Raw genomic sequence first — 25,003 nt, forward strand, 5'->3', positions numbered from 1 at the left:
AATTTCAAGACAGTATACTTTGAAATATCCTTGCCATTTTCTTTTGCTACAGTAGAGGGCGTTATAGCCCAAATTGTATTTGTGCAGCAGTAACACCCAATAAGGTTAATTTCTGTTTCCATCCTTGTCCATTAGTCTTTTGTTTTTTAACTTTTAAATTCATCTTTATTGAAGTATTTTAAGTGTACAGTTCATTGCATTTTGGCAAATGTGTAGGCCTGGGGAACTACCAGCCTGTTAATATATGGAACATTTCCATCCTAGTTTTATAGTCAGTTCCACCCCATTCCCAAACTCCTGTCCACTTTTCTGTCTCTGTAGAACTCTAAAACGGCTTATTCCAGAATTTTATATAATTTAAATCAAACCGTATTGGGGAAGGGGAAAAGGAGAGTTGTTGTTTAAAGGGTATAGAGTCTCAGTTTTGCAAGATGAAGATGAACAAGTGAATATACTTAACACTAATGAACTGTACACTTAAAAGCAGTTAAGCTGGGCATGGTAGCATGTGACTGTAGTCCCAGCTACTCAAGAAGCTAATGCTGGAGGATTACTTGAGCCCAGGAGTTTGAGGCCAGCCTGGGCAATATAGCAAGATCTTGTCTCTTAAAAAAATGGTAAATTATGTTATGTATTTTTTACCACAGTAAATTTTGTTTGGTGTCTGGTTTCTTTTCCAGCATAATATTTTTTATGTTAAGAATGTTTTTTAAAGGAATCAGAAAAATAAAAGGAATTGTTTGTCATTTGATTACACTTAAGTATCTTGCTCTTAAGTTTTTCTTTTTAGTAATTTTTAATTCTTCCCTTAAAAGTAATTTCATCTAATTTTCTATTATAAATAATCATTATGAAATAATTTGCTATTATTAAATAAAATCCTAAATATCTTTAATTTGGTGTTTCTTTAAAAAGCAGAAATGTAGAAGCTAAAGGTTGTGGCAACAGACAACAGTTGTTTTCTCAAAACTGGAGTAGATATTGTTGTCTGCAGTTTATTGTCCTTTGTCCTGGTTTTTAAAAAATTCCATTGAGACTTCTAGAACTACTTTTGCAAACAGTGTTACTGAGCAAGTTTTTCTTGATATATAGGTTGATTTGCTAATTGGCTACTTTTTAAAGGGAGAATATTGTAGTACTATAAAGAAAGCTAATAATACATGAATAGTGTAATAGATTTGTGATACAGCAAATATACCAACTTGTAGCATCTAGGAGGTAAGTATATATTAGTTTCACTATAAAATTCTTTTAATATTTCTGTTTGAAGGTTTTATAATACAATATTGGGAAAAGGGGGGGAATGCTAGTAAGTTATTATACAGGATAGGTATTCTTACTAATGCTGTTATATTCTTGAATAGTTCTAATTCTCTTTTTTACTGCTGCTGTTTTCTTCATTTGCCTGTGATGTTATTCTTAGTATAAGCAAAGACTGCATAGTTAGCTAGCTATCAGAGTGTTAAAGTTAATTCCCCAGTGAACAAGGTTTTGAAGTAAGTTTAAAGACAGTTCTAATAGTGGTTTTGCCAACAAAACATCAAAAGTAGTATGACTTTTAACTTTGCAAGCAAAAGTGTCTAAGTGATATATTGGGGAAAAATATGAGACTCAAATGGGGTTATTGGGGTAAGGATTCTTAGATAAGGGAAATGTTGGTAAACAGGGAAGACTGAAAATCAAAGCCACTGTTCCCTTCAGTTTATGTTTTATCTTGTCTGTAACTGGATCGTGAAGTTAACCTCCTACCATGAGAGGACTGTTTTTCCAGCTAGATAAGAAAAGTAGCATCAAATCCTCTATTCTCTATTATTCTCTGCTCACTTACTCCTGGAGGCAAATTAAGTCAAATGAATATATTTGTTAAGCACCTGCTTTGTCAGAACTGTGCTGTTTGAGAATTAAAGCATATGAAACTTACATACTACCCATGAGGAACTTGCAGTCTAGTTAAGAAATCTAGGCATGGACAAATTCAATAAAAGTACAAAGTATGTATACAGTTGGCCCTCCATATCCATGGGTTCCATATCTGTGGATTTAACCAAGCATAGATTGAAAATATTTTTTAAAAATTGCCTCTGGAGAGGATCAAGATGGCGACGAGAAACACCACCAGACAGAGTGTCTCTGCAGAAAAGACAGATTCTAGCAGAAATCAGTAAAAAGAAGCAAGAAGACGAGCATACAGAGGACAAGGGCTGGAAGGAGGGGTACCTGAGACCCCGGGAGACTCCATGGGAGGAGGTTGCAGAGGAGAACTGGAAGCTGAGACCACCGGAGCAGCCCGGAGACCAGCGGGAAGGGTAGGTGGATTTGCCGTTTCCCCTCCCCTGCATCTGGGACTGCTGGTGGGCTCCCCAGCGGGTGGAGAGACCTGCGGACACCAGCCCAGAGACGGCCGCGCCAGCTAGTGGTGGGCCTGTAGCGGACGCGGCACCAGGCTCCCAAATCCCTTGGGGCACCTCCATGTGCACAGACCCGAGCCTCGTGGCAAATGCCATATTGCCTCCTCCTCCCCTTCGCCGACCCTGCCCGTGGCTGCCCAAAGAGACAATATAGCCACCAGCCAGAGGCACCTCCAGGGAACGGGACCTTCCCTTTTGGGACCCTAAGGGGAACTCAGACTGTGAGCTCCCTACCTGCCAGCCCTCCCAGGTGCTGCTGGCATGGTGATCCCAGGAGAACGGGGCAGACCCTGAGGCTGAGAGACATAGACCCAGCTTGGGCTCCCTGTGGGTGAATTGGGACCAGAACTCCTCTCCCTGGTGGGGATACAGTTTGAACTCTGGGACCCAGAGGTCAGACCTGCGGACCAAATCCCGTGCACCGAGGTCTCGCATTGCCCGGGGCACAGAAGGGTTATACGCGAACAGCCTACTGAGGTGTGTGTGCCTTCAGGGGCAGATCAGCGTCCTAGAGAGCAACCCTCCTCCCAAAAGGAGGCCGTGCGCCCAACCCAGGTGGCGTTCCTGCGCAGGGAACCTCCCTGCTGGCATCACAGGCAAGGGAGGCCTGGTGGCGTGTGGTCTGGCCTGCTGGCAGAGGCCCAGGAGTAGCTGCGGAGTTGGGGAGGGTGGAAAGAAGCGAGGCCTGCTCCAGACTGCGGGTCTCAGACAGCCCAACCCCCACACACAGACTTTCTGACTGAGCGGGGCCACTCTAGCCCCTCCCTGTCAGCTTTGCCTGGAAGGAGAGAACAGAACTTTGACCCCTGCTAACAGCATTGGTGGTGCCTGAGGGCAGGCTTACCCAACCCAGCTCCACCCAGACTCTCTCGTAAACCAGCCCTCACTGAGGGGGAGAAAAGGACACACCTGGAAGTCCCAGGGTTCCACCGACCACCTGAGGAACTAGACTGCCTCCCTACAGGAACAAGAGCTGAAAACAGGACACAAAAAGCCGCCTGTCCTGTTTAGCAGCATAGCCTGTTCCTCCAAGCAAGTGCCACCTACTGACAGGGACATCCTGCACAGCCTTTTCATGGCACCTACTGACTCATTATACAGGGACTGGTCGAATCTCACCCACAGACACCACGTAACGGCTCAGAAACTAAACAAGGCGTGTGAATATCCAAACAAAAACCTAAAGGAAAGAAACAACAACTGATCGACATGGGAAGAAATCAGCGAAGGAACTCAGGAAATATGAAGAACCAAACGGAAAACACACCCCCAAAGAGGAGCACCAGCCCCCTAGAAACGGACACCAACCAAAATCAGGCAACCAAAATGACAGAAGAGGAATTTCGTATGTGGATCATAAGAACACTTACCGACCTGCAAGAACAACTCAATAACCAATACAAAGAAAACATAAAAAGCCTCCAGGACCCAGAACAAAAGTTCACTAAAGAAATAGACACAATAAAGAAAAGTTTAACCAAACTCCTAGAAATGAAGAATCAATTCAGGGAACTACAAAATACAGTGGGAAGTCTCAAAAACAGGGTAGATCAAACAGAAGAAAGAATCTCAGAGCTTGAAGATAACACCCTCCAACTAAATGAAACCATCACAGAGATAGAGCAGAGAAACAAGAGAAAAGAGCAAAGCCTACAAGAGATGTGGGATTATGTCAAGAAACCTAATGTGAGGGTCTTGGGGTTACCAGAAGGGGAAGAAGACAACACTCAAGGGTTGGACAAGCTATTTGAAGATATAATAGAGGAAAATTTCCCAGGCCTTGCTCAAAATCTCCATATACAAGTTCAAGAAGCTCAGAGGACCCCTCGGAGATTCAATGCAAACAGGAAGACGTCACGACATGCAGTCATCAGACTGACCAAAATATCAACTAAAGAGGCCCTTCTAAGAGCTGTAAGACGAAAGAAGCAAGTAACATACAACGAAAAGCCAATTCGAATAACACCAGACTTCTCTAATGAGACTTTACAAGCAAGGAGAGACTGGGGCCCCATCCTCACTCTTCTGAAACAAAACAATGCCCAGCCTAGAATCTTATTCCCTGCAAAACTAAGCTTCATATATGAAGGAGAAATAAAGACATTCTCAGACAAGCAAAGTCTCAGAGAATTCACCAAGACAAGACCAGCCCTACAAGAAGTACTGAAAACAGTCTTACTCATGGAACACCCTAAGACAAACTCACGAATATAAAAACAACCAAAACCCAAAGATTAAAGGCCAGATAATACAATGGCTCAAGAGAGAAATCAAAGCAACAACATCCAACCCAACAGAATGAACAATAATCTACCTCACCTATCAGTTCTCTCAATAAATGTGAATGGCTTAAACTCTCCACTCAAGAAACATAGGCTGGCTGAATGGATAAGAAAATACAGACCAAGTATATGCTGTCTTCAGGAAAACACATCTAACCTGCAAGGATGCATATAGACTAAAAGTAAAAGGGTGGAGATCAGTATTCCAGGAAAATGGAAGCCAAAAGAAGGCTGGTGTGGCAGTTCTAATTTCAGACGATTTAGTTTTTAAACCGACAAAAGTAGTGAAAGACAAAGAGAGTCATTATATAATGGTGAAGGGCACACTTCAACAAGAAGAGATAACAATTTTAAATATGTATGTACCCAACTTATGGGCACCCAGTTTCATAAAGCAAACTTTACTGGATCTAAGCAAATAGATTAATAGCAACTCCATAATCACTGGAAATTTTAACACCTCACTGACGGCACGAGACATCCTCCAAACAGAAAATTAATAAAGAAATAATGGACTTAAACAAAACTCTGGAACAATTGGGTCTGACTGACATTTACAGGACATTCTACCCCAAATCCACTGAATATACGTTCTTCTCATCAGCTCACGGGACATTCTCTAAGATTGACCATGTCCTAGGACACAAAGTAAACCTCAAGAAATTTAAAAAAATAGAAATCATACCATGTACCTTCTCTGATCACAGTGGAATAAAAGTAGAAATCAACCCTAACAGAAACTCACATTTCTACACAAAAAACGTGGAAATTAAACAACCTCCTACTAAATGATTACTTCATAAATGAAGAAATCAAGATGGAAATTTAAAAATTCTATGAAGAAAATGACAGTGGCGAGACAAGTTATCAACTCCTCTGGGACACAGCTAAAGCAGTTCTGAGAGGAAAGTTTATCTCCATAAATGCCTATAACTAAAAGTCAAAAGGATCACAAATAGACAATCTAACGAAACGACTCAAAGAGCTGGAAAAAGAAGAACAGACCAACCCCAAACCCAGCAGAAGAAGTGAAATCAACAAGATCAAATCAGAACTAAATGATATTGAAAACAAGGAAGCTATTCAGGATAATAAAACAAAAAGTTGGTTCTTTGAAAAAATAAACAAAATTGACACCCCACTGGCTAAGCTTATGAAAAGCAGAAAAGAGAAATCTCTAATAAGCTCCATCAGGAACAAAAAAGGAGATATCACAACTGATCCCAAAGAGATACAAGATATAATTTATGAATACTACAAAAATCTTTATGCACAAAAACTGGAAAAGGTGGAGGAAATGGACAAATTTCTAGAAACACACAGGCTCCCTAGGCTCAACCAGGAAGAAATAGATTCCCTGAACAGACCAATCTCAACAGCTGAAATAGAAACAGCAATTAAAAAATCTCCCTAAAAAGAAAAATCCCGATCCAGATGGTTTCACACCCGAATTTTACCACACTTACAAAGAAGAACTAGTACCTATCTTGCAGAAACTATTCCACAACATCGAGAAGAACAGAAACCTCCTCGACACCTTTTATGAAGCGAATATTACTCTGATACCAAAACCAGGAAAGGATGCAACAAAAAAAGAAAACTACAGACCAATATCCCTAATTATTATACATGCAAAAACTTTCAACAAAATCTTAGCTAACCAAATCCAGACGCTTACCAAAAAAAATAATCTATCACGACCAAGTGGGCTTCATCCCAGGGATGCAGGGATGGTTCAACATACGTAAATTTATAAATGCAGTTCACCACATAAACAAAAGCAAAAACAAAGACCACATGATTCTTTCAATAGATGCAGAAAAAGCTTTTGACAAAATTCAACACCCTTTCATGATACGAACACTTAATAAAATAGGCATAGAAGGGACATACCTAAAAATGATACAAGCCATATATGACAGACCCATAGCCAACATCATACTGAATGGGGAAAAATTGAAAGCATTCCCATTTAGAACTGGAACCAGACTAGGCTGCCCACTATCTCCACTTATATTCAACATAGTGTTGGAAGTCCTGGCTACAGCAATCAGACAGGAAAGTGGAATTAAAGGTATCCAAATAGGGGCAGAAGAGATCAAACTTTCACTGTTTGCTGATGATATGATATTATATTTAGAAAACCCCAAAGATTCAACCAAGAAACTCCTGGAGCTGATCAATGAATTTAGTAAAGTCTCAGGATACAAAATCAATACACAGAAATCAGAGGCATTCATATACACCAACAACAATCAAATTGAGAACCAAATCAAAGACTCAATTCCCTTCACAATAGCAACAAAGAAATTAAAGTACCTAGGAATATACTTAACCTAGGAGGTAAAAGACCTCTACAGGGAGAACTATGAAACACTGAGGAAGGAAATAGCAGAGGATGTTAACAGATGGAAATCCATACCATGCTCGTGGAGTGGCAGACTCAACATCATTAAAACGTCTATACTACCCAAACTGATCTACAGAGTCAATGCAATACCTATTAAAATCCCATCAGCATTCTTCACAGATATAGAAAAAATAATTTTACACTTCGTATGGAACCAAAGAAGACCCCAAATATCAAAAGCAATTCTAGGCAACAAAAACAAAATGGGAGGCATTAATATGCCAGATATCAAACTCTACTACAAAGCTGTAGTAATTAAATCAATCTGGTATTGGCACAAAAATAGGAAGATTGACCAATGGAGCAGATGTGAGAATCCTTATATAAAACCATCCTCATATAGCCATCTAATCTTTGACAAAGCAGACAAAAACATACGCTGGGGAAAAGAATCCCTCTTCAATAAATGGTGCTGGGAAAACTGGATAGCCACCTGTAGAAGGCTAAAACAGGACCCACACCTTTCACCTCTCACAAAAACCAACTCACGCTGGATAACAGACTTAAAGCTAATGTATGAAACTATTAGAATTCTAGAGGAAAAAGTTGGAAACACTCTCCTAGACATCAGCCTAGGCAAAGAGTTCATGAAGAAGTCCCCAAAGGCGATCACAGCAGCAACAAAAATAAATAAATGGGACATGATCAAACTACAAAGCTTCTGCAGAGCCAAAGAAATAGTCATGAAAGTAAACAGACAACCTACAGAATGGGAGAAAATTTTTGCATCCTACATATCCGAAAAGGAACTGATAACTAGAATATACTTAGAACTCACGAAAATCAGCAAGAAAAAAATCAAATAACCCTATTAAAAAGTGGGCAAAGTACTTGAACAGAAACTTTTCTAAAGAAGACAGAAGAATGGCCAACAAACATATGAAAAAATGCTCAACATCTCTAATCATCAGGGAAATACAAATCAAAACCACAATGAGATATCACTTAACTCCAATGAGAATGGCCTTTATCAAAAAGTCTCCAAACAATAAATGCTGGCGTGGATGCAGAGAGAGAGGAACACTCCTACACTGCTGGTGGGACTGCAAACTAGTTCAACCTCTGTGGAAAGCAATATGTACATACCTTAAAGTGATACAAGTGAATCTACCATTTGATCCAGCAATTCCATTGCTGGGCATCTACCCAAAAGATCCAGTGACACTCTACAGAAAAGACACCTGCACTCGAATGTTTATAGCAGCACAATTCATAATTGCGAGGCTATGGAAACAGCCCAAGTGGCCATCAATCCAAGAATGGATTAATAAAATGTGGTATATGTATACCATGGAGTAGTATTCAGCTCTAAGAAACAACGGTGATGTAGCATATCTTATATTTTCCTGGTTAGAGCTGGAACCCATACTATTAAGTGAAGTTTCCTAAGAATGGAAAAACAAGCACCACATATACTCACCAGCAAATTTATATTAACTGAGCAGCACCTAAGTGCACACATAGGTACTACAGTAATAGGATATTGGGGAGGGGGGAGGGGGGTGGGTATATACATAATGAGTGAGATGTGCACCATCTGGAGGATGGTCATGCTGGAGACTCAGACTTGTGGGGGGAGGGGGAATGGGCATTTATTGAAACCTCAAAATCTGTACCCCCATAATATGCCGAAATAAAAAAAAAGTTGCCTCTGTACTAAACATGTACATATCTTTTTTTATCCTTATGCCCTAAACAATATGGTTTAACAATAATTTAAATAGCACTTGCATTGTATTAGGTATTATGTGTAATCTAGAGATGATTTAAAGTATATGGGAAGATGTGTGTTGGTTATATGCACAAACTATGCCATTTTATATCAGTTACTTGAGCATATAAAGATTTTGGTATCTCTGAGAGGTCCTGGAACCAATCCTTCATGGGTACTGAGAGATTACTGTACTCAATCCTAAATAGAATATAAATGTTTTGGGAATCCAGAGAAGGGAACGTTGGTGAGGGATAGAGTAGTCACAAAGAAAGACTGAAATGATGCTCAGTGGTATTAAAATGTTAATAGCTAAGGTAATACAGAAGGTCATTTTGTGAAAAGAGTGATCCAGCTTGAGAAGATATCTTTTTAAAAAAAAAAAAAAGTAAGAAAAATAGACTGACTGAAGTATATTCACTAAGAGAAGTAGTAGAAAATAGAATTCTAGAATGAAAGTCAGAGAAGCAACAACATGGATGATCCTTAAGGACTAAGGACATTAAGTGAAGTGAAATAAACCAGTCACAAAAAAGAATAATACTGTATGATTTCACTTATATGAGGTATCTAAAATGGTCAGATTTATAGAAACAAAAAGTAGAATGGTGGCTACTAGTGACTTGCAGCACAGGAAGGAAGATTGGTGTTTAAATGATGTAGAGTTTCAGTTTTGCAAGATGAACACTGTGAATATATTGCATACTTTAAAATGGTAAAAATGGTAAATTTTATGTTATGTGTTTTTTACCACAATAAAAACAATTAGGGATGCAATGCATGCTAAAAAGGAAATCACAAAGTGCAAAGCACCCACCCACACTTTAATTGCAACCTCTCCTTCAACTCCTTCCCAATCCAACTTTTCCCTTCTTTAATATTATTTTTTTCTTACTCTGCAATGTTTCCCTCTAATCATTTCTAAAATTTTAATATTGATTGCAAAATCACATTTGTAGCAGAACTTTCATATAAATAAGACCTAGTGATCATGAACAGTCAGAAAAGATTTCCAAGAACAAGTTCTTGCTGGACCAACTCTAATGTTCTTTTTGGATTGGGTTAATAGTAGACATGAGGGTAGGGGATTTTATAAACATATTTACATGGCACTCAGCAAATTGTTTGACAGAGTCTCTCAGATTGGACGGTAGAACTTCTGCTTACTGCAAAGACAGAACCAGATTACCCTTCCACTTGAATTAAATAGATTTTATTTAACTCCTTTTATTTTATATATATATTTAACTCCTTTTATATATATATTTAATTCCTTTTATTATATATATATACATATATATATATACATATATATATATATATATATATATATATATATATATATATATATATAAAATAATGGTCTTCAAAATACCAGGTAAGAGGCAATGAAGGACTGATCCCTGAGAGATGGGGAACAAATTAGGTGAGCCCCGTGACTGCCCCGGCTAACTACCTCGATAGGGTTTCCAGGACATGACACAGGGAAAGGGGCCTGAGATAAGGCCCAGAAGACTCCTTGAAGAGTTGGACCTGTGAGTATGGGGAAACTAAGATAGCTAGAGTTTCCAGAACAGTACAAGAGAGGAGAGAGCTGCACAGAGAAAGAACCCAGGGAATCTACCTGATGTGAGGGAAATAATTGTTCAAGGGGATTAAAGGGAACTTTTTGTCATCCACATAGGGCCAGGAACAGTGCCTGTTACTAGAAACCTGACTGGAAAAATTCATAATTCAGGGGTTACTGGGTAGAGTACTCAGGAAGGTCCTGCCTCAGTATTGGGGAATAATCTTCTGCTTATGGATCCTCATAATAATGAAAACAAGACTTGAAAGGATCAAACTGTTTCTAAGTGACCCAACTACATTCCTGAAAAAAACTCAAGTTTATAGGATTATAAAAATATTCAGTACCCAACAAGGTAAAATTCAGGCATTCACTTAAATGTCCGGCATCCAGTTAAAGATTACTGTGTATGCAAAGAGGCCATAAAATATAACCAATAATGAGAAGAATCAGTTGAAACCAACTTAGAAGTAATACAGATATTACGGTTAGTGGACAATGGCATGATAACTATGTTCTATATATTCAAAAAGTTAAGTGGAGACATGGAAGATACAAAAACCCAAATCAGATTTCTTAAAACAAAAACTATGATGTTTGAGTTGAAAAAGTAGACCAGCTGAGATTACTAGCACATTAGCCATTGCAGAAGTTAAAATTAGTGAACTTGAAGACTTACAATAGAAACTATCCAAAATGAAATAAGAGAAAATAAATAAATAAATAAAAAGAACATCGGTGAGCTATGTGACAACTTAAGGTGGTTTAAAATGTATGAACTTGGAATCTCCAAAGAAGAGGACAGAGAGGGTGGGCAAAAAAATACTCAAGGAAATAATGGCCAAAATCTTTGCAAACTTGATGTAAACTATACACCCATAGATCCAAGAAGTGTAACAAACCCCAAGCAAAAGAAATATGCAAACTTCACCAAGGTACATTATAATCAAATTGCTCAAAACCAGTGATAAAGGGAAAAAATCTTAAAAGCAGTTAGAGGAAAAAGACAAGTTAAATAAAAGGGGGCAAATATAATATGACAGCAGGGTAATAACCATGGAATTTTAAAACACTCTTCTGATATAGGAATTTGAAGAGCTTAAAGTAATTTTACAAAGGATCCTTATGTCATGGCATCTCATGAATTTGGTAAAAACAAAAATATTTACCACCTAGGATTGACTCAGACTGCTGAAGAATTAAGAATTTATTATGAAACAACAACAGAAACTTTTACAAAGCTCATCAGATTGCCCAATGAAAAATGCATAATTAAAAAAAAATGTCAACATGAACTGCCTGAGAGTAAAAGAAAACCTTATTATTTAGTAGCAAATACCCTTTAACAATGAGTACTGGAGAAAAGATAAAACTATTTGTACTTTTCACATTGTTATTGGAAAATCACTATTCAAATCACTTTTACAAGTATATGTTCACTAATAAAAACATGTTACTAAAGAGAATGAAGTATATTGTAAATTATGTGTGTTTTCTTACATGATGAATATAGCAGCTGGCCCACATTTTCTATGAGGTGAAACCATTCCGTAAAAAGTAAATATATTAGCATAAGAAAGCAACATTGATAAAAAGTAAAACAATGAAGAAGAACATTTTTAAAAGAATGGCAGAGTTATTATTGGAAACAATACCAGTATCACTCATGACCATAGGTATAACTAAACAAGATTTTGGCAAATCAAATTCAACAATATATTAAGTAGATAATAAATCATGTCCAGGTGGATTTATCCCAGCTGTGGAGGGTTGATTTAACATTTGAAAATCAATCAGTGAACAAATCAATCAGTCAACAAAAACCGTATGACCATCTCAATAGATACAGAAAAATTCTTTGGCAAAATCTAACATTCATTTCTGATAAAAATTCTCAGCAAACTAGAAATAAAAGGAAACTTCCTTAATCTGATAAAAGGCATATATGAAAAACCCACAGTTAACATCACTTTGAAAAACTGATATGTTTCCCTTAAGATCAGAAACAAGACAAGGATGTCTGCTTTCTTCACTTTTATTTAACATTATACTAGAGGTTCTAGCCAGTGCAGTCAGTTAAGAAAAGGGAAGAAAAAGACTTCCTGACTAGAAAGGAAGAAGTAAAACTATCTTTTTTCATAGAGAATATAATCATGTAGAAAATCCTGTGGAAGTTACCAAAAGTTACTAGAACTAATAAGTGAATTGAGTGGAGTTACAGATATAAGATTATTGTCTTAAAATCAATTGTATGTCAGCAATGAACAATCAGAAACTGCAATTTAAAAAATCATGATAACATAGAGACATGGAATATTTAGGGATAAATCTTGACAAAACGTGAAATATCTGTACAGTGAAAATTAAAATCGTTGCTAAGAGAATTTAAAGAAGACCTATATAAATGGAGAAATACACTTTGTTCGTGGTTCTGAAGACTTGATGACTTTAAGTCTCCCCAAATTGATATATTAGATTGTGTGTGATCTCAATGAAAATCCTAGCTACCATTTTTTGTAGAAATTGATAAGCTATTTATAAAGTTCATATGGAAATGCAAAGGACCTAGAATAACCAAAACGAGTGTGAAAAAAAACAAAGTTGCAAGCCTAATACTGATGTGAAAACTTACAATAAAACTGGAATTATCAAAACAGTGTGATTATGATGTGATTTCATATATATATATATATATATATATGTGTGTGTGTGTATATATATATGTATATCAGTGGAACAGAATAGAGAGTCCATGAGGTGGGGGAACCCATACATGTATGGACAACTGATTTTTGACAAAAGTACAAAGGCAGTTCAATGAGGAAGGATAGTGTTTAAACAGAAGGTGCTGGAACAATTGGGTTTCTGAATTATACAAAAATCAACTCAAAATTGGCCATAGACTAGATTTTAAAAATATAACTTTTAGAAGAAAACATAAGGGAAAACTCTTTGTGACCTTAGGTTAGGCAAAAATTTCTTAGATATGACACCAAAAGCATAATCTATAAAAGAACAAATTGATCAGTTGGTCTCAAAATTAAAAACATCCGTTCTTGGAAAGAGAATGAAAAGACAAGCCATGGACTAGGATAAAATCTTTGAAAAGCATTTATCTGATAAAGGACTTGTATCTAGAATTTATGAAGAATTCTCAAAACTGTACAGTAATATAACATGCAATCCAACTAAAAACCAGGGAAAAGATCTGAACAGACACTTTACCAAAGACGATATAATGATGATGAATAAGCACATGAAAAGATGCTCAGCATCAGTAATGCAAATTAAAACTAAACATTTAGTAGAAAATAGACCCACACCTGAAGAGAGGTCACCTTTTCCTTTCTGATGTTGAACTTCTTTTGTGGAAATGTAAGGCATGGAAAATCTTATAAACAAACCTGAAGAGAAAGCCAAGAAAAACCTGAAGTTCCTAATTACTGGGTATTATGGTTTGAATGTGTCCCTTCCGAAATTCAGATGTTGCCAGTGTATTAGCAAATGAGATCTTTTTTTAGAGGTGATTAGGCTACGAGGGCTCCTCACTTATGAATGGGACTGGGCACCCTTATTTAAAGGCTTCATAGAGGGAGTTTGTCCTTCTTGCCCTTCTGTCTTCTACCACATGAGGACATAGCATTCCTTCCCTCTGGACAATGCAGCCCTCACCGGACAACCAACCCTGCCCACATCTTGATCATGGACTTACCCAACTTCCATAACTGTGAGAAATAAATTCCTGTTCTTTATAAATTGCCTATTGTCAGCTATTTTATTATAGCAACACAAAGCAGACTAAGATACTGGGGGAGAAAAATAAAAATAAATCTCCTGCCATTCTAGGAACTCTGTCCACAAATGTAGCAGAGAAAGAAAACAGTTTTATCATTGAATGAACACTAAACCAGGCCACAATTCACATTACAGGCAATTCACTAATGAGATTGTAAAGACAGAAAGAAAGCTCACCTTTCTATATAACCAGGCAGGTACTAACCATTGCATACATGTTGCAAAGATAAATGATAACATGTTCTTTAATAAGAGTACTTGACAGCACCATTTGTTATACATAATTCATTCTGAATTCGCACGGTAATTGGGGTGGCCATTTATCCAAAGGAAAAAATAAAACTTCTGTCTTTATGACAAGGAGGTAGTTACAACTTGGACAGAGGTATCCAAGTTAATATCCCACACTGACTGGGAGATAGGGATCCTGCCTTCTTGGTATTTATATTTCAAAGATATGGCTCCTGGGCCTTTAAGAAAAACATACCTGTGGTGCAAAGCTGGCTAAAGTCTTACTAGGTTTTTAGGAGATTTACATACATATCAAAGAGGCAATTACAAGTTTTCTCTTTTCTCAAAGCAAGATCCAAGAAAAGGGAGAGAGGAAAAGGTCTCTCCCTTTTGGCACCCAGAAAAAATTTAATATTTTTTATATTCAACTTCACAAAACCCAGAGCTGAATTGGGCTTTTTGTTATAGGAGGTAACCCCAGTTGTTTGTGTAGTGTAAGTATTCTGTATCCTATAGGCAAAATCATCCTAATTTATTTAATTCCTAAAGGCAGGGAAAAATGAATTCTCCCCACCTCCCTTAGATCTTAAGACAAAGAAAGCCTAAACTACTGTAGCATACCAGAAATGCCTTCTTCCTTCAGTTTATTATAAAAATGATGTACATTTTCCATTAGAATCCATTATATATACACATTTGTTTCAATGTTTTTCTTCTTACCCTTTTACCCCCAAAAAACAAATTAAAGATTTGAGAAAGAAAGTAGAGCAGAGGACAGATCTTTTGAAGAAGTTAATAATTGTATTGTTTATTGTATTATCTTTTAGAATATAATTTCCACTGAATATCTTCAATATAATTTGATAGGTTTTTTTTAATCCATTCCAAAAGACATTATTTAGGCATGAGAACTATACATGAATTGGAAGATTATGATATCTTTCAAACAATGTAAGTTTTTCTTATGAGTCATATGTAGTCCCAATGTAAGCCTTTTTAGAGTTGTAACATCTATCTGTAACACACTGGAATATTGCCATTGCACTGGTAGTTGTGAAACAATAAAAAAGCCGTCAAGGCTATTAAAGGCCTAAGTAAGGGCACCTTGGTGTGGGTAGTTCTTGTAGTCTTATCATTTCTCTATAGACTCTCATGTTTCTCCTTAGATTTGGTTGACTTTTCTTTCTGTAAAACTTTCCTATTTTTGGTGATAACCAAAACTTACATTAAGATAACTTCTGGTACTAGAACCTCCTCTGAATGTCATGGTGGTTAGATAAGAGAAAGATAAAATGTGCTTGTAAACAGCATTTAAAAATAGCTCTAGAGAGTAAGCAAGAACAAATAACGTCTGGTAAAACTGAGGTACTTAAAAACACTTTTTTATATACCTACAGGCTTTTATCGAGGTTATTTGTCATCTGTTATCTAATTTTGAACTACAATTAGAAAAATATCCTTGCTAGAGAAAAAAAAAAATAGTAGTCTTACAGTTAATTTAGATTGTAGACTTTTCTCAACTTCCACAGTGAAGATCACATTTCCCTAATTGTTTATTTTTAAGATGCAGGTCATATATCTTAAATTTAAATCAATAAGGTGTATTAAGTCATAGAATTGTAATTCAAGGTTTAAAAGAGTTGTGTAGCTATATTACTTTGGTTTCAAACATTGATTTTGTCATCAATTTTTACATTCATAACAAAACGTATATATTTAAACATAAAAAGTCTAGTGTCAGCCCTGTTTTCTAGGGCTTGTTTGATTCTCCAAGAAGTGATCAGTCTTGTTCCAAACCCCAGGACCAAGCAGCAATGCTTGATGGCCAGGGGTATTCTAAAGGGTAGGAATGGAAGTTGTATTAGTTTCCTAAGGCAAATTACCACCAATTTGGTGGCTTAAAATGACAAAAATTTATTCTTTCGGGGTTCTGGAAACCAGAATCCCTAAATTAGATCTTTCCAAGACATTCCTAGGCTTATAGCAACATAACTTCAATCTTGGCCTCCGTCTTCACCTTCCCTGTATGTCTCTAGGCCCAAATCTCCCTCTCGTTTCTCTTATAAAGACATCAGTTGTTGGATTTAGGATCCACCTTAAATCCAGGATAATTTGATCTATAGATCCTTAACTATTTGCAGCATTTGTGACTGCAAAGACCCTATTTCCAAATATGATCACATTCTTAAAATCGAGGTGGACATGAATTTGGGATGGGAGTCTTATTTAACCCACTGTAGTATTATTTAAGATTCTTTTGTTTAAGAGATGATTTCAAATCAAAATAATGATGATATCACTTTCTGATACCTAAAACTTTCACATATTATTATCTTACTAATTTTCAAAACATTTGTTTACATGAGGTACTTCCAGAGCCTCCCCAATGGAAAGGAATCATATTATAGGAAACTCTTGCATTTTTTTCCTCTCTAATCTTTCACTCACTCCTCCCACAAGTAATGAGATTAATACATCTCTGAAATCCTTTGGCCCACATTTAACCAGAGGCAGGGAAACTACATGGAGTTGCACAGAACATAGCTCTCCTGGACATGTATGCGCCCAGGACACCATGTGCTTGTGCTTCTGGTATCCATATGGTAAGCAGACTGAGCAGAGTCTCTTGCTATGTCCAATTAAGTTTGTGTTTTTAGTTCCAGCTTTTCCTGCAAGCTGGTGAATAAATCAGAGTCAAGTAGGTCTCAAAGTTTAGGATTGAAGAGCTAGGTAGGCAGTCCTGTTACTCTCCATTCTAGCTTTACTAATCATAAAGTTGATACATAATCTCCATTTACCTCAGTGCTATGTTTTTACTTTCTCATTCAGAGCTCTATGGGTAATCAGAAAAGATATTAACATGCCTATTTTAAAAATATTCACTGAAGCCATGTAAGGCCCAGCTAGTTATTACTAAGATTAAGAATTAGAACCTAGATTGTCTTAACTCTATATAGTTGGTTTTTCTATTCATTTCTATGAACCCCTAATACAATTCAGATTGGAATTTTTCTGACATTACAGGTAAAAATCATTGTGTGTATTGACCTATCATTTTTTAATTTCCAAGTGACTACCATGGCTTGTAGTGCTCATGGAGAGGTCAGGATCCTTGCCTTCATTTGAACAGTTCTATTATCTATGAAGAGTGATTATAGATTTACAGAAGTTTTAATAGTTTATTTATGTTTCTGAAACCTTTATTTAACAGCTTGCCACACCTGCTCCAAGAACTGAAAAACTACAACTACTAATGTACTAAAAGGAGTAGTGTAAAAGTCTTTGCTGTATCCAAATAGTATACTTTGCTCATTTCCTTCATTGTTTATTATAGTAATAAATATGAATTAATTTCTAGTTCTTTATGAGCTTTATAAATTGCCAGAACATGTGATTATTATGATTAATATAAATGATTTTTAAAAGAATGAAAAATTATGAAATGGTTTGTTTTATGCCATTTTAACAGCATTGTTGTTTTATGTGCTTCAGAAAAAATATGTAGAATTTTTTTTAGAAAACTGTTTCATCAGATCTAGTTCATCTTACTGGTATTCTTAAGCACTATTCTGGGACATACTCTGTGTTTTAGATCATTTTGGGTGACTAAGGTTCATTTCTGTGATTTTTTTTTTTTATCAAAGCTACTTAAAGTAGGTTATTGATTTTCTCTGCCATTATAACTGAGCTCACTTGATCTCTTTAATTCTAATTGAACCTCATTTCTCCCCTTTTTATTTTCAGATATTTGTATCTGCTGTTCTCTGGTGATGACCTTTTACCTTTAGACCACTGGGTGTTTAATACAGAGGCTCACCCTCTGCCTGTGTTACATTTAGCCAACACCACACTTTCAGGTAATCCTGCTGTTCGATGAAAGCAGCTGCAGAAGGACGATTCTCACCTGTGTTTTGTTTACATGGACCACTATAGAATTAGTCTGGAGAGGCAGCTTTTGAAAATCTGGACCTCTAAGTCAACGTGGCAGGGTGAAACTATTCCCCGAAAGACTTTTCAACTTGTAGATATATCAACTTTGAAATTATTCCATTTTATACCTGACCAAAACATGTTCTGGTATGTGCTTTGATTCTTAATGAGGTGGTCACATGACAAATGATTCCTATTACAACTGTATTGTTTTTAGAGTCTTGGAGGCTAGACTTCAAGCCAAGAATATAGAGCACCTTGCAGGAGTTAAGGCTGGCTTTTGGAACCAGTTATATATTTGTTTCCTCCTACAGTGGAGCAGCTTTCAAATAAAATATTTACACATTGTTTATCCCTTTTTTCTTCATTTTAATAATGGAATGAACTAAGATAAATAAGAACAAAATAATAGTACATAACTGCATCGGTGACGAGAAGACTTGAAAAAGGAACAGAAGTACTTGTCCCTGTCTGAATTTTCAAGTTCCCTGTTGGATGACCAGACTGGCAACTGTTTCAAATCCCAATCTATTTCATTGAAATTTCTTGGTTAAATTTAATTTTCTCTGGGGGCATGATCTCACAAAGAATATTTTTCAAGTCTTTGTATCCATATGGAATCGCTGAAACTGCTATTTATCATAAATACTTATGAGCCTGGGTTTGGGATTTTGTGCATGTAGTGCAGTCTCGTGTTGGTAGCATGACAAAAAGTGGGGAAAATGCCAGTTTGTTGCCTTGAAACCTGTTGTGAAAGAAATTCTTCATTTTGTTGGTAGATTATTTTTCTGAACCAACAAATCTACCAAGTAAAGTTCATCCACTTAAATGTCATAATAAAGTTAATAGAGTCACTCAATTTATTTATGTGGCTTGGCAAAACTATACTATTATGCAGCTCTGAATTTGCCTTGATAAGCTAAATTACTTTCACAACTTAAAGCAAAAACAAAACAATGAAACTTTCTTAAATATTCTATCTGGAATGGAGCTACTGGATTCTTTATTATCTCATCAGATAAGTGAACTATTCACAGATATTTTATGTTTTTTATTTTCTCTAAGGATATTTATAGAAATCCAAAAAATTAATGAGAATAGCTTCAAAATAATTTTGAGTGATCAAAGTGTAGTATAATTAATCATATTACCCTAAAATTAGGATATATTTAAGGGACTTTCTCTTACCATAAGTAGGTTTTACATTCATATTTCTTTTTAAAGAAATACTAGTTCTTTATATTTTGGCAGGAAGAACTTAAATTTTATCAATAACTATAATGTAAGATAAACATCTAGTGCTTATAAATTTTTCGTCCCTTGAATTTAGGTGACAGTGCAAGACAATTTTTTCTATTTTCATTTACTATAGACAACTTCCATTGACATTATTAAAAGTTAGAAACAGTACAATTAGTTTCATATTTATTCTGATTTGAAAATTTCATGAAACAAAGTTTGTACAAGAAGCCCACCTTAGAATTCTGAAAACCTGTTTCCTTATTTGATAACTGTTCTTTTTAACCTTCTCTTAGCTTGTAGATTTAAGTTGGGGAAAGATTTAATAAGTTAATATAATTAAATATTTTCTAAAATTGTTTGTCTATGCCTCAAATGATGAAACAGTCCTTACAATTCAGCCACTGATCTATAAATGAAAGCCACCCCCAAATTAAGTCTTTAAGAAAATTAAGTTTTAGCACATATTTTGAAATTATAATATCTTTTTCTGCTTGAACACTTAAAAATTTTAAATGTGAGTGGCAGATGACTATAACTTTAGAAAAGGGAAAATGTTTGGTTTTCAAAAAAAAGTTAGGCTTCCACCTAAAAATTAGCAAAGTCCCAGAGCAGCAGTGCATATGTCAATGAACTCTCTCTCACTTTGTTTAGAAGAATGCAGAGTAAAGGGACCTGGGTTCCCCAGGAACTTCTCAAGGGGTAAGAAGAACAGAACCCCTATCCCCAACTGCTCTGTTTGTGTTACTCAGATGACCAGGGCTTAAGAGAAAGCAAAGTATACAAGCAGGTCCATTCTGGTATAGACAAAGAACTTGAGAGAACAGTTGAAGAGTCTTCTTCATGACCCCACTTTCTTTGTGATGATAAAACTAGACCTTATAACAATGGTTCCATTTTTTTCTTCTCTGAATACCAAAGGCAGTTGAAGTCAACTACAAACTACTTGCCAGTATCATTTTATTTTTGTTATAGATTTTTAAATTATTCCTCCAAGATCAATCCTTATCCCATATTCTGCATAGTTTCCAAGAGTATTCTTTACTTTCTTCTGTCCTTTACAGCCCTTTGCATTTTGTAGACTTTATTTCTCAGGTTAAATACTCACTGCATTTATAAGATATTCTGCAAGGAGCCCAGAAATGCTCCTTTCCAGGTGCCTCCTAAAAGAGCTGATTCCCCACCTTGTGCCTTTGGCACAAATGTGCAGAATACATAGATCAGTTGGTACATAAAAGAAAAAATTAGGAATGTCAAATACCCCTCTACCTTCTACAGTTATTTCTCATCTGTTTAGAATCACACTTTTTGGTTCAAGCCAGATTTTTTGTTTTTAATATAACCAGTGTAAAGTTGTTAAAAGGGGGCCCTAACCAAAAAGAAATCTCAGTGCAGAAAAATAAATCTCCAGTCAGGAGGTTCTTACTTCTTGGTAGGTTGCATATTTGATGTCTCTCTAACACCAACATATTCCTGCCTGCGAGCAGATGTATGTAAAAGTAAAATGTGGGTATTGAAGGAATACATTGTTTTTGTAGAATATTGACCCTGATTCTCTATAATGTCATCTAGGGCAACCCAGGGCTTCACTTGGTAGATTTTAAGCAGGCAGTTTGAAATTTTGATCATCATCCTCTCATCTTCACTCTTCATTGCCAAAGTCTTTTGTCAAACCTCCAGATTTGCTGAAGAAAGATTGTGCTTGCCATTCCTGTTATAATGCAGTTTCTCCTTAAGCCTGGATTTCTTTGAATGAGCACATGAGTAAATGAGAGAATGAATGAACAAACATGTGTGAAGTACCTAATACATGTCAAGCATTGTGCCTGGCACTTTCAAGCATTAGAACATTTTATGTGATTCCAATGGCTTTTTCTGTATGAGAGTAGTTTGTATCATTTTAAATGTTGTCCAATATGAATTGTGTTATTAAGTTCTTAATTTTATATTTCATATAAATTAAAGAGGAAAAGAAAAGGTTTATAATATATTTTAAACAATATGTTACTATATAATACTACTATAATTGTAGTCAATAACTAAAGTCTCTTGGAAAATGTCAAATATTTGATTTCTGATGCAACTTTGACTAAAATATTTACTTTAGAAATAAAAACATTCTTATTTTGCTATATCATTTTAATTACATAATTAAAAATCAATGTTTTATAGAAGTGCTGGTTATTTCATATTAAAAAAGTTTTGTCACATAATTCATGAGTAAAACTTGTAGTTGTAAGTTGTCTTTGCTCTGTTATGGGTCCTACTGAAGGTCCCAGGCTGTTGAATATAAAGAAAAAGATACTAAAATATTTCTAAGTTCCAAATAACAGTTCCTAGTAATAATATTCTTAGTTCTTATTTTCATTTAGGTTTCTTACACTCAAATTGGCTAGCCCTTATCTTATCCACTTTTATATAGATGTATACATAAATACAGTTATACATAGAGAGATTTTTAATACTATTTGTTAATTAACAAACACAGTTGGTAACTGGTTTTGGCTTCACAAATTATAAGCAGAATATTTGAGTGATCGCATATGATATGGAGATACTTTAATCCACTTATTTTGGTTCAAGAACATTAGTGAAGATGATTTTTTATTCGGCTCATTCAGATCATTATGGAGATGCTCTTTTTGATCTATAATCAGTCAGCAAGATTTTCTGAAAAAGGCAAGATAATATTTTAGGCTATGTGAGCTATACAGTTTCTCTTATTGCTCAATTCTGCTGTTAGGGTGTGAAAGCAGCTATTGACAATACTAAATGAATGGGTATAGCTGTGGCCCAGTAAAACTTTATATATAAAAACAGATGGAGGGCTGAATTTGTCCCACAGGTCATAGTCGTTGACCCTAATCCCAAGTTTAATTTGTATAAGACCCTCTAACCTTTGATCCATATCTTTTCTGTTTTTTTATTTACGTAACTCATTTTTAAAGCAAAAAGTTGTTCATATGTATGATTGTATGTATTTGTATAACCTAAAGCTATATATTTTGTTGTCTTGAAAGAAAGTAGATACACTTTTCCTGGAGTCTGTTCAGGTTTCAGGATGATATGACTATCATGAAAGATAGTGTGTGTTGGGGGAAGTGGACTTGCTCTCAGCCATTATCCTCGTCTTGTCATTTGATGCCGTAATTCCAGATTCTCCATGTAAAAGGAAGGTCTGTGTGGTGTCAAATATTATATTCTCTCCACGTTCTGTCTGCCCATTGACACTTGGACCAGGACTCTGGATTGCTGGAGCTGCAGAAATTCATCCACTTGGGTACTTTTAGAGCTCTGTGACAAGAATATGAAAGAATTTCTGATCTTTGTGCTGCAGAAACCAATCTTCTGAAAAATTCTAAGCAAAAGAAAATGGGTTATGTGCCTCATTTGCCATTTGGTAGCCACTATTCCTATTGACTACAGGCAGCCACTGTAGAAGGGTACTGTCCCTGTTACTTCTAGAATATCCTAAGGCTGAGGAGTACAGACACACGATCTGTCCAAAAGGAGAGTTCCCTTTCTCTTTTCTTTCATAATTCTCCTCAATTCTTTTACAAGTCAATAGCATTATTTCAGAATGTCAGTATGCATCGTTTTTCAATTAAAGCATACCTCAACCTTAAACTTTCACTATTTAACAACTAATCCATTTCAAACTTGATTTGAGCCCAGCAATTACAGAGCTCATAAAATTGCCCATGAAATTACATAACAGCATATTACTAGCATATATATTGCACTGTACCAGTCATTCTGACAGATAATAGATTTTTCACTAAGAAGTTTATCAAATATTTCACTATTTTTGGAAAATCTAAAGGAGGGAAGAAAGCCTATATTCAGAATGATAGAGGAGACAGAAATTGTTTCTTTCACATTATATGAGCTGTCTTTCTAGGTCCAACATACTATAAGGTTTCCTCAGCTCAGTGTGAATGTAAGTGTGAGTACTTAAGCACATATACCCACATACATACATAATTAATGTGTAGAAGATTTTAAACATACCTGCAAATGTCTTTCAGCTATTTGAATTCCACAGAAGTCTACTGCAAGTTGTATACCAGAAAACGTCATAAAGATACAAGCTTAGCTCTTTTTTGGGAAAAATTATTTTTTTAGAAAATTTACAATTTTTTGCTGAATTAAGTATCGGCAATTTTAATTAATGGATTTGGAAGTTGAAATGCCATTCTTCAATCTCACTGGTCTCAAATTCACTGATAAAAATTTTTCCCTAAACTAATACGTGGGGTAAAATATAACCTCCTAAATTGGTACCCACTGGCTGCTCCTGAACTGGTTTCTAGTCATGTCCTCCATTATGTGATTTTTACAAATTAAAGTAATATTGTATATTAAAGACTAAATAAATATGTTCTTTAAGTGAAATATCTTTGTTTATTCTTCATTTTTACCCACTGATGTTAAGCAGTTTAATCTCTTTCTGTCTACAAAAGAGCAACTTTGGCTTTTACGGTAACTGGTAGTCTTCAGTCTCTCATTCAGAGTTTTCCTTTTGGATCAACTAATCTCTATATTTCCTGATGTTGTAGAAACTGAAGAGCATGCTTAGAGGGTAATTTTTATTGCAAGTGATATTAAGAAAACAAGCCATAAACTTAGGTTTATATATAGACTTATAAACTGTGCATGTTATCTGTAAGATCTATTATAATCCTTCCTCTGAGATGATCAAGCTTAAAAATTGCCTCAATCACTGTACCTCATTCTGTCACATTAAAATCTGACCTGACTTTTTAAAAATGATTCTTGGGCAAAATATAGGCCTAAAAGAGATTGAGCAGTGGGATCAGCTGGACTATAGATAGCGGTTGGCTCCATCAGTACTGTCCCTGTATCCCTGGACCATCCAATAAGGTAGTAGTAAAGCCTTCTGAAATAACAGCCAATTTACATCCTTGAGGTCTAATTCTTCCTGGCAAAGTAGATTTCAACTTGATCAAAATTTTATTCATTCATTCATTTAGAGACAGGGTCTTGCTCTGTCTCCCAGGCTGAAGTGTAGTGGCAGGGTCATAGCTCACTGTAAACTCAAACTCCTGGGTTTAAGTGATCTTCCTACTTCAGCCTCCCAAGTAGCTAGAATTACAGGTGTGCGCCATGTCTAGCTAATTTTTTAAATTTTTTGTAGAGATGAGGTCTTACTGTGGTTGTCTAGCCTGGTCATGAACTCCAAGCCTCAAGCAGTCCTCCCACCTTAGCCTCCCAAAATGCTAGAGTATTACAGACATGAGCTATTGCACCAAGCCATCAAAACTTTAGACTAAGAAATTACATTGTAGTTGTATCAAAATTAATTTTGTACTTACATTTTCAGAAGCCACTAAAACGGGACTGGATAAAATTATAAATAAAAAATGAGCTCCGAATGACTATAATTTGATAAAATCTGGGCCTCTCTTT

The 25,003-nt window shown here is 35.9% G+C and overlaps 1 protein-coding gene across 1 annotated transcript in view; it reads left to right on the forward strand.

The window, feature by feature from the left end:
- MAN1A2 (mannosidase alpha class 1A member 2) overlaps nt 1-21,883 on the forward strand; it is a 163,468-nt gene extending 141,585 nt beyond the window's left edge. The window contains exon 13 of the mRNA XM_020284491.2: nt 18,149-21,883. Within this exon, the coding sequence (XP_020140080.2) occupies nt 18,149-18,281 (133 nt within the window). The 3' untranslated portion in view covers nt 18,282-21,883. The remainder of the gene's footprint in view (nt 1-18,148) is intronic.
- The last annotated feature ends 3,120 nt before the right edge of the window (nt 21,884-25,003 follow it).

The sequence above is a fragment of the Microcebus murinus genome, chromosome 2, assembly GCF_040939455.1.
Source record: "Microcebus murinus isolate Inina chromosome 2, M.murinus_Inina_mat1.0, whole genome shotgun sequence".
Lineage (NCBI taxonomy): Eukaryota > Metazoa > Chordata > Mammalia > Primates > Cheirogaleidae > Microcebus > Microcebus murinus.